This window comes from Oncorhynchus keta, chromosome 34 (assembly GCF_023373465.1).
Source record: "Oncorhynchus keta strain PuntledgeMale-10-30-2019 chromosome 34, Oket_V2, whole genome shotgun sequence".
NCBI classification, from domain to species: Eukaryota; Metazoa; Chordata; class Actinopteri; order Salmoniformes; family Salmonidae; genus Oncorhynchus; species Oncorhynchus keta.
This window is the reverse complement of record NC_068454.1, coordinates 63190332-63201089: the sequence shown is the minus strand read 5'-3', so window position 1 is coordinate 63201089 and position 10758 is coordinate 63190332. Positions and strand designations below refer to the sequence as shown.

General features: G+C 42.5%; 2 protein-coding genes across 3 annotated transcripts in view; both read left to right on the top strand.

The window, feature by feature from the left end:
- The first annotated feature begins 2339 nt into the window (after positions 1-2339).
- elp6 (elongator acetyltransferase complex subunit 6) lies at positions 2340-5323 on the top strand. Its single transcript, XM_035751070.2, has 7 exons — positions 2340-2808; positions 2896-2974; positions 3190-3260; positions 3431-3555; positions 3881-4079; positions 4362-4520; positions 4679-5323. Exons 1-7 carry the CDS (start codon positions 2755-2757, stop codon positions 4799-4801), a joined length of 810 nt encoding a protein of 269 aa, XP_035606963.1. The 5' UTR covers positions 2340-2754; the 3' UTR covers positions 4802-5323.
- Positions 5324-5449: 126 nt separating this feature from the next.
- LOC118367605 (sterol regulatory element-binding protein cleavage-activating protein-like) overlaps positions 5450-10758 on the top strand; it is a 33232-nt gene continuing 27923 nt past the window's right edge. Inside the window, exon 1 of one of the 2 annotated variants that reach the window (XM_052494381.1) lies at positions 5450-5541. The gene's annotated coding sequence lies outside the window, so the exon portion shown is untranslated. Of the gene's footprint in view, positions 5642-10758 lie in introns of both variants that reach the window. The other variant, XM_052494380.1, reaches the window with a different exon arrangement.

Here is a 10758-nt window from a genome sequence, read left to right as displayed (position 1 = left end):
TAAGAAGGAAAGGAAAATTCCACAAATTAACTTTTAACAAGGCACACATTCCAGATGACTACCTCATGAAGCTGGTTGAGAGAATGCCAAGAGTGTGGAAAGTTGTCATCAAGGTAAAGGGTGGCTACTTTGAAGAATCTCAAATAAACAAATCAAAATATATGTTATAACATTTTTTTGGTTACTACATGATTCCATATGTGTTATTTCATGGTTTTGATGTCTTCCCTATTATACTACAATGTAGAAAATAGTAAAAATAAAGAAAAACCCTTGAATGAGTAGGTGTGTCCAAACTTTTGACTGGTACTGTATGCTTCAGTAAGGTTGGCTTCTTAGCATTCATAGCAATGCTTATCAATTATACTGCAGAAATAGAACATAAATCACAGAAAATACATGTTGTAGTGACAGATGTCACTAGATGTTGTCATGACAGATGTTGTAGTGACAGCTGCAGAGAATTATTTTGGCATACAAGATCTGATTTCTGAAGAGTTACAGGAGGTGTTGAGTGGTGGTGTCCCGTCCTGCCAGGCCGTTGGTATGGTGCAAGAACAGGGTCGTAGATTTTTAATGTGTATGATTAGTTGGAAGTTTTTTAATAAAAAAAAAATGTTGTATCACAAAGTATAATGGATTTATATTATAGTTGAGTTGGGGGCAGTAATGCAACATATTGGATGCCACCCGCCGTTAAACTCCAACGAAGAAGAAGAAGAAGGGGTCCATATGGAGATTGTGACAGCTGGCTAAATGGCATCCCTTGAGAAGGCAAGAACAAGATGCATGTCAGGGAAGTGTATGATTATCATAAGGAGTCGTATACTTGGAATAAGGAGGAGCAATGGAGGGAAAAGAGAGGCAGAGGAGGTCTAAGAGAGAGAGGGAGGAAGAGGGTGAGCTTGAGTCTGTCAAAAATAGTGGGGAAAAGGGAGATGGTTTGTTAAAGTGGGATGGTAGGAAGTGTAAGTAGAGTGACCTGAAGACAGGAGGAGAAATGGAAGTGAATGAGGTCAAAGTATCGGAGGTGGTAGGTGGTAGGTGTGTTGAAGTTCTCAGAGAATGAGCCTTGCACCGAGGGTCAGGATGAAGATGGAGTGAAGTTTTTGGAAAAAGTGGACTCTTGCCTTTTGGCTGATCCATTTGTGGTTTCAGGGTGGGTGAAAACAGAGTTGGGTGCTGTGGAATCGGCGAGGATAACCAGAAGTGGTCTTGTGATTATTGTTTGTGTTACTGCTGGTCAGAGGGAGAAGGCGCTCTGCTTTAAACGAATGGAGGCAAGAAATGTGAATTGTTTTGCTCTCAAGAAAAGAGCGCCATTGAAAATAGTGATTACTGGGGTAGCAGTAAATATAAAAGTTGACCAACTGAAGGGGAAGATTCCCGGTGTTTGTGATGCTCGTCATTTGGTACAACGCAGACAGGGTGACGTGAGTGGTGAAAGAGAAAAGTCATTGTCTGTTCTTTTGAGTTTTTATGTTGAGTCTTTGCCCGACAAAGTGATGTTAGTATATATAAGTTATCCTGTATGAGTTTTTGTGCAGAATACATTACGTTGTTACAGGTGTCAAGCTTATGGGCATGTGGCAGCAGTGTGTAGGAGGGTGGTTCCTAGGTGTGAGAAGTGTGCAGAGGGGCATGAGACAAAATAATGTGTAGCATTGGGGATAGTAGTGGTATGTGTTAATTGTATGGGTGCCCATGGGCCTGGGGATCAGGGATGTCCCGTGCGAGAGAGGCGGGTTGAGGATTCCAGTAGTGCAGAAGTTGTCATATGCTGAGGCAGTGAAGAAAGTAGAGGAATATGGGTCAAGGGGGAGGGATCCTGAGAGGAGTGGTGTGAGTTGTTGATATTTACCAGTACAGAGGGGTGGATCCTAAGAGGAGTGGTGTGAGTAGTAGATCTGTACCAGTACAGAGGGTTAGGCCTACAACTGATATATGTTTCAGTAAGATTGGATGTTTTGCATTTACAGCAATGGTTATCAACTGTATTGCATGTAAGGAAAGTAAATCACAGAAAATGTAAGTTGTGGTGGCAGCTGCAGTGAGGTATTTGGGTGTGCGAGACTTGACATCAGAAGAGTTACAGGGTGTGTTAAGTGGTGGTGTCCCATCCTTTCAGGTTGTTGGCCTGAGGTAGAACTAAATATATTTAAATAGTGGAGTAGGGAGATTTTTGGGAGGAGTGTACTTTTAGAAGGTAGGGTATTTCTTTGTTTCAAGATAAGTATAAGGGCGTTGTACTCCAGTCTAGTAGGTGGCGGTAATGCAACAATTATTGGATGCCAACCGCCGTTAAACTTCGTCAAAGAAGAAGTCGAAACGCTTTTCACATACTCAGATTGTCCCTCTCTTCGTGCAGTAGAAACTACGGTCGTGTATATCATGCTACTTTTTCACAACAAACATTCGGAAAAAGAAATAGCTATGAATAGGGAATTGTTTTGAACATATTCAATGAATGTAGTTATTATTGATGAAAAGGTACTTTGAGTTGTTGTGATTTGTCCTGGATAACGCAAAAAACAAAATCGTGTCAACAATCTAGCCAACTTCATAGTCTCCCTCGACAGTCTGCAGTACTACTGTAGCTAGCTAAATGTACTTTCCTGGTAGTGTTAAGCTTTCATATGTAAAGACGTTGGTTAAGATATCTAGCTAGCTAGATAATACTTTATTAATAGCTAACTAGCAACTCACCAGAAGACATCAAAAGATTCGTATGAGAAATCTTCATCCCTTCTCAAGATGTTTGCAGAGCTCAACAGTATTCTCAATACTAGTCCTGACAGCTTCAAGCCGGTAACCATAACCTCACCTCTAACCGTAACCAATTTAAACCCTTATGCCTAATCCTAACCTTTGGATTTATTTGTGTTTTTTTTACAGGGAGAGTTTATTTTAGTGTCTGACAAACATACAGACGCGTCCTTCCTCATTCACCATTTCCTCTCCTTTTATTTACGAGGTGAGGATTTATGTGAGTGGACTGATGTCTAGTTGACTGATACTTGTCTGTAACACCATGCCCTCTATTGATGTTGACTGTAGTGTTAGCTGAAATTACAATAATAGAGGGAACCAATGGGGCCAAGTTGTGTACTATGATGCACTCTCATAAGTGGTCAAAAATAAAATCTGTTGAGGCCAGACGTGCTCAGAATGTTTTTGTGTGATTTACAGCGGGCTGTAAGGTGTGTTTCTTGGGTCTTGTGCAGTCCTTCAGTCACTACAGTGCAATCAGTCAACGGTTGGTGAGTATACTTATCCTCCAAAACGCTGGGTTAAACTCCCCCCCAGCCCCTCTTATACATACTGTGCAAGTAAATGTGTCTTTACAGTTGTGTATGATTTGCTGTTGCTTGGTGGAGATGTATTAACTACATTTTGTATGGGTTCTTTCATTGTGTTCCATGTTAATCAGGGTGTGAGTTTGACCCAGGCAAGGGAGAAAGGGCAGCTGGTGTTCCTAGAGGGACTAAAGGAATCCTTGGGGGTACTTCTTCAGGGGGAGGCCAGCAAAGGAACCCGGACAATGGACTTCCTCAGGTACCACCTGTCTGTAGTGTTGACTTCGATTAAGCCTACTCCTGGACGAAAAAGCATGTTCATTCAGTGCAGAAGCTCCATTGAAAGTGCTTTTTGGTCCTACAATATCATAGACTTTATCTGGTTCTGGGAATCCAATATGTATTGTTTGACACACTCATACACCTTTTTTTCTGATGTAATCGAAGCAGTTAATGATAGTATGAATCTGAAAATCTCTTCCTGCTTCATTTATCTCCCCCTCTGTCCCCTTTCTTTCTTTCTCTCATCCCTCGCCCCCTCAATCTTTCTCCCTGTCTCTCTGTTCCCTTCCACCTCTCCACAGAGATCCCAGTTCCGGCCTGCGGGGTCTATATGACTTTGTGCGGGACAATGTAAGGGGGGCAGTGGGTGGAGCTGAGGAGTGGGGTCCCCCTGTGCTCCTGGTGGATGACCTCAGTGTGGTCCTGAGTCTGGGGGTCAGTGTTGGGGCGGCGCTGGACTTCAGTCATTACTGCAGAGCCACTGTCTGCTCTGAGCTGCAGGTCAGATAATACAGTATATCACATTTTACATTTACATTTGAGTCATTTAGTGGACGCTCTTATCCAGAGCAACTTATTTAGTGCAGTTCCTCTTGCTGCTCCGTAGGCAAGTACAATAATTTTGTAGTGGATGCGAGCTTCGGCTGGAAGCTAGTGGAGTGTTCGGATGAGCGGTGTGACATGGGAGGCGCACGCTATCACAAGCTCGCTGTCTCTCCATTGTCTGACTCTGTTCAAATAATCACACACATTCCTCTATCTACTATCCCTTTTGATCTGCAGGGCAGCATGGTGATGTTGGTGCGATGTGAGGCAGAAGAAGAAGAGGAGAGTGATGAGGAAGGCTCAGAGCGGCTCCTGAGGGGCCTTATACACCAGTGCAGCCTCACACTCCAAGTACAGGGTCTTCCCACCGGCTACTGCAGGGACATCCACGGACAAGTCAGATGGATTACATTATTTGTGTGTGTGTGTGTGTGTGTGTGTGTGTGTGTGTGTGTGTGTGTGTGTGTGTGTGTGTGAGTGGAGAGAAAGAGATTGCATGTTATATGCAGTAGAAAACTGTTAAACACATTAAGCTGAACTGTACTGTGTTTCAGGTGGAAGTGTGCTGGCGAGGACAATGTGACAAGCAGCAGGCCCAGAAGAAACTCTTCCAGTACAAGGTCCATGACAAGGGGGCTTCCTTTTTCGCCAGGGGGATGTCCAGTGCAGTCCTTTGAGGCCTCAATGCCTCCCTTCCCTCACCTCTCAGTCACATGGCTCTCTGGGCTCAGCCATAGAGAATGATAGAGAATGATAGAGACCTCTAGTGGCCAAAAGGCTATATTATCATGGGTGGCTATTGGACCTCCGCCATTTTAAAGTAGTCAACCTCATGGAACTTCCAATTTCATTGGCTGATCCCTCCTGGTGACTGTTGGAATCATGTCCAATTGGGTCATCAGAAGGGATCAGTCAATTGTGAAGAAGAAAATGGACTACTTCAAAATGGAGATGCCTTAATGGACCTGCCTATGCTGTCATATATGAAATGGCACAGCTACAAAGATGGTAATGATCATGAAACAGGTCGGGATTAGTTTTGAACTGGAGATTGGATTTCCGCTTTAAAACCAACCCAGCAGATGCATTTCAAAGCTGACATAGGAAGCCTGGGTGAATAGGTAATTTCTCAAGCAACATGTGAACTGACCTGACTAGGTTGCACTTGTGTTATACGAAACAATAAACGGCACATTTAAGACCAGTGTAAGAGTTTTTGGGGGCGTTGTTGGTCATGAAAGTAAAATACTGTGTGGTTTACAGTAGTAAAACACGTTTTCAATAATATCCAGCGGGTGTCGCTATATCCTCATGCTTTCCTGTCTTGGGTGAAGTAAAGGGTGAGAGGTCGACAATTCACGCTGCTGATGAAAATACACTGGTGACATGGTTCTGTTGATGCAGTCAGTTTTTTCCAGTTAAGTTACTATAATAAGGAGGATAAGACCGTACACGAATAGCTCCTGGATAGCAGGACCAGCACTCTCGACGAAGACACGAGAAAGTTATTCAGCCAGGCAAGTCAAGTGTAACGTAGTAGCTAGTTAACTTTGGTGTGTGTTAACTTCGGTAGCTAATTGACTCGATTAGCCAGCAAAGCGGCCCATAATACTCTTTAAACTAGCTAACGAAGTTAGACGGGTAGAACCTAGATTGAAGATGTATTTTTTCGACCTTGGGTAGAACTTATCTGTGTTTGGCGGGGGGATGAACGCGGGACTCACGATTAGGTGTTTTTTGGTAGCTAACGTTATAGCCAGCGAAGTTCGCTTAACTAATAACTATAAACACTGTCACTGGCATTACTTGGCAAATCGCTAGCTAATGTGATTATCTAATTGCTAGCTGCCTGCCATACTATCAGCGTAAGGTCAACAACCCTGCCTTGCTGTCATGGATACGTTGCTGGTGTTGGTTGGCATCATTCAGCAAAGTGTTAACAAGCATTTACCATATCTGCTAACATAAGCTAGCTAACGACGTTACGCTTGATTCAAGCGTTGAAGCTGATTTTACAACGTTCCATATTGCAGAATTATGGATTAACAATGTTTTTGACATTTCAGTTGTATATGGTAATACGAAGGAAGTAAATATTGGCTAGGTAGTGGCATTCAAATTAAGTTGCCCTGCATTCGCTAACGTTAGCAAGCTAAGTAGCACCTGTTAAAGCTAACGCTACTGGTGACTTGTTTGACAGCGCGCCCTCGGGAGGCCTGTAAAGTTTGTTCTCATGGCAGAAAACTAACACCAATTATTCACCCATTTAATTAATTACCATTAATCTAAGCATTGGGAAAACTTTCACACAATTGATTTGAATGAGATCATGTTGCAGGGATATTTATTGTGTTGCATCACCATCGCCACCCTCACCTACTGTGTTCACAGACGAGGGTGACAGTGTTTCTGAATTATGTTCTAGCAGTAGTACTAACTGTAATTGGTACCAAATTGTGAAATTAAAATGTAGTTAATTTTTTTTCTGTCTGGGGAATTTATATTGTTACAGAGCTGCGCCACACCAGTTGGTTAACGTTGACCAAATGCAATTTGATTGGTCAACAGCTATACATTAAGTGACTGTTTATTTGGGACTTTGTCACTAAAGTTGATTTGACATTTGAAAACGGTCTGTTTTGTTGGCCTGGCCCAAACTTGTGTACTCTGTCACCTCTGGCTGCATCGCAAATGGCCTAAAACATACTGTTGAGGTGCGAACTTGTTAAGCACATTTGTATTCCTGAACTTATTTAGGGTTGCCATAACAGTGGTTGAGTACTTATTGACTCAAGACATTTCAGCTTTCTTTTTAAATTACATTTGTACAAATTTCAAAAAACATAATTCCACTTTGACATTCTGGAGTATTGTGTAAGAAAACCTTATTTCTCTCCAACTTTGTGCACACATGTGTTTACATTCCTGTTAGTTGAGCATGTTTTTCTTTGCTAAGATAATCCACCCACCTGACTGGTGTGGCATATCAATAAGATGATTAAACAGCATGATCATTACACAGGTGCACATTGTGCTGGGGACAAAAGGCCACTCTAAAATGTACAAGTTTTGTCACACCATACAATGCCAAAGATGTCTTAAGTTGAGGGAGCGTGTAATTGGCATCCTGACTGCAGGAATGTCCATCAGAGCTGTTGCCAGAGAATTTAATTAGAATTTCTCTGCAGTAAGCACAAGAAGTTATGTTTTAGAGAATTTGTCAGTATGTCCAACCGGCCTCAACCGCAGATAGCGTCGCAAGCAGTTTGCTGACGTCAACGTTGTGAACAGAGTACCCCATAGTGGCAATGGGGCTATGGTATGGGCAGGCATAAGTTACGGACAACAAACACAATGACATTTTATCGATGGCGATTTGAATGCACAGAGATCCTGTGACGATCCTGAGGCCAATTGTTGTGCCATTCATCCACTGCCATCACCTCATGTTTCAGCATAATAATATACGGCCCCCTGTGGCAAGGATCTGTAATCAATTCCTGGAAGCTGAAAATGTCCCAGTTCTTCTATGACCTGCATACTTACCAGACATGTCACCTGTTGAGCATGTTTGGGATGCTCTAGATCAAGGCTTGTTCCAGTTCCTACCAATATCCAGCAACTTCAAACAGCCATTGAAGAGGAGTGGGACAACATTCCACAATCAACAGCCTGATCAACTCTATGTGACAGAGATGTCGTGCTGCATGAGGCAAATGGTGGTCACACCAGATACTGACCAGTTTTCTGATCCACACCCTACTACCTTTTTTTAAGGGTACACTATAAATACAAAAGTATGTGGACACCCCTTTCAATGAGTGGATTTTGCTAATTCAGCCACAACTGTTTGGTGAAGGAGGAATAATGGTCTGGAGCTGTTTTTCATGGTTTGGGCTAGGCTACTTAGTTCCAGTAAAGGGAAATATTAACCCTACAGCGTACAATGATGTTCTAAATGATTCTGTGCTTCCAACTTTGTGGCAACAGCTTGGGGAAGGTCCTTTCCTGTTTCAGCATCACAATGCCCCTGTGCACAAAGCGAGGTCCATACAGAAATAGTTTGTAGAGATCGGTGTGGAAGAACTTGACTGGCCTGCACAGAGCCCTGACCTCAACCCCATCAAACACATTTTGGATTAATTGGAACGCTGACTCTGAGCCAGACCTAATTGCCCAACATCAGTGCACAACCTCACTAATGATCTTGTGGCTGAATGGAAGCAAGTCCACACAGCAATGTTCCAACATCTAATGGAAAGCCTTCCCAGAAGAGTGGAGGCTGTTATATCAGCAAAGGGGCGACCAACTCCATATTAATGCCCTTGATTTTGGAATGAGATGTTTGACGAGCAGGTGCCCACATACTTTGGTCATGTAGTGTTTCAGTGACCAACAGATGCATATCCATATTCCCAGTTGTGAAATTCATAGATTAGGGTCTAATCATTTTATTTAAATGAACTGTTTTCTTTATATGAACTATAACTTGGTAAAATTGTTGAATTTGTTGTATGTTGCATTTTATATTTGTGTGTGTGTGTGTGTGTGTATATATATATATATATATATATATATATATATATCACACACACACACAGTACTAGGCAAAGTTTGGACATACCTACTCATTCAAGGGTTTTTCTTAATTCTTACTATTTTCTACATTGTATAATAATAGTGAAGACATCCAAACTAGGAAAAAACACATGGAATCATGTAGTAACCAAAGAAGTGTTAAACAAATCAAAATATATTTTATATTTGAGATTCTTCAAAGTAGCCACCCTTTGCCTTTGACAGTTTTGCATCCTCTTGGCATTCTCTCAACCAGCTTCATGAGGTAATCACCTGGAATGCATTTCAATTAACAGGTGTGCCTTGTTAAATTGTGGATTTCTGAACTTCTTAATGCGTTTGAGCCAATCTGTTGTCTTGTGACAAGGTATGGTATACTGAATATAGCCCTATATGGTAAAATACCAAGTCCATCTTGTGGCAAGAACAACTCGAATAAGCAAAGGGAAATGACAGGCCATCATTACTTTAAGACATGAAGGTCAGTCAATCTGGAAAAGTGCAGTCGCAAAAACAATCAAGCGCTATGATGAAACTGGCTCTGTTTCAGGAAAGGAAGACCCAGAGTTATCATTGCTGCAAAGGATAAGTTCAGTTGAGTAACCAGCCTCAGAAATCGCAGCCCAAATAAATGCTTCAAAGTTCAAGCAACAGACACATCTCAACATCAACTGTTCAGAGGAGACTGCGTGAATCAGGCCTTCATGGTCGAATTACTGCAAAGAAACCACTACTAAAGGACACTAATAATAAGAATAAGAGACTTGCACGAGCAATGGACATTATACCGGTGGAAATCTGTCCTTTGGTCTGATGAGTCCAAATTTGAGATGTTTGGTTCCAACCGCTGTGTCTTTGTGAGATACAGAGTAGGTGAATGGATGATCTCCACATGTCTGGTTCCAACTGTGAAGCATGGAGGTGTGATGGTGTAGGGGTGCTTTGCTGTTAGGGCTTTTATTTACAGTCGTGGCCAAAAGTTTTGAGAATGACACAAATATTAATTTTCACAAAGTTTGCTGCTTCGGTGTCTTTAGATATTTTTGTCAGATATTACTATGGAATACTGAAGTATAATTACAAGCATTTCACAAGGCTTTTATTGACAATTACATGAAGTTGATGCAAAGAGTCAATATTTGCAATGTTGACCCTTCTTTTTCAATACCTCTGCAATCCGCCCTGGCATACTGCCAATTAACTTCTGGGCCACATCCTGACGGATGGCAGCCCATTCTTGCATAATCAATGTGTGGAGTTTGTCAGAATTTGTGGGGTTTTGTTTGTCCACCCGCCTCTTGGATTGACCACAAGTTCTCAATGGGATTAAGGTCTGGGGAGTTTCCTGGCCATGGACCCAAATATTCATGTTTTGTTCCCCAAGCCACTTAGTTATCACTTTTGCCTTATGGCAAGGTGGTCCATCATGCTGGAAAAGGTGTTTTTCGTAACCAAACTGTTCCTGCATGGTTGGGAGAAGTTGCTCTCGAAGGATGTGTTGGTACCATTCTTTATTCATGGCTGTGTTCTTAGGCAAAATTGTGAGTGAGCCCACTCCCTTGGCTGAGAAGCAACCCCACACATGAATTGTCTCAGGATGCTTCACTGTTGGCATGACACAGGACTGATGGTAGCGCTCACCTCTTCTTCTCTGGACAAGCTTTTTTCCAGATGCCCCAAACAATCGGAAAGGGGATTCATCAGAGAAAATGACTTTACCCCAGTCCTCAGCAGTCCAATCCCTGTACCTTTTGCAGAATATCAGTCTGTCCCTGATGTTTTTCCTGGAGAGAAGTGGCTTCTTTGCTGCTCTTCTTGACACCAGGCCATCCTCCAAAAGTCTTTGCCTCACTGTGCGTGCAGATGCACTCACACCTGCCTGCTGCCATTCCTGAGAAAGCTCTGTACTGGTGGTGCCCCGATCCCGGAGCTGAATAAACTTTGGGAGACGGTCCTGGCACTTGCTGGACTTTCTTGGGCGCCCTGAAGCCTTCTTCACAACAATTGAACCGCTCTCCTTTAAGTTCTTGATGATCTGATACATGTTTGATTTAGG

What these genes read in the sequence shown, in the direction of transcription:
- elp6 (XM_035751070.2), top strand. Translation starts at nt 2,755, where the DNA reads ATGTTTGCAGAGCTCAACAGTATTCTCAATACTAGTCCTGACAGCTTC. An exon ending in GTGCAATCAGTCAACGGTTG is followed by an intron (nt 3,261 to 3,430) that starts GTGAGTATACTT and finishes CATGTTAATCAG; the next exon opens with GGTGTGAGTTTGACCCAGGC. An exon ending in CTGTCTGCTCTGAGCTGCAG is followed by an intron (nt 4,080 to 4,361) that starts GTCAGATAATAC and finishes TTTGATCTGCAG; the next exon opens with GGCAGCATGGTGATGTTGGT.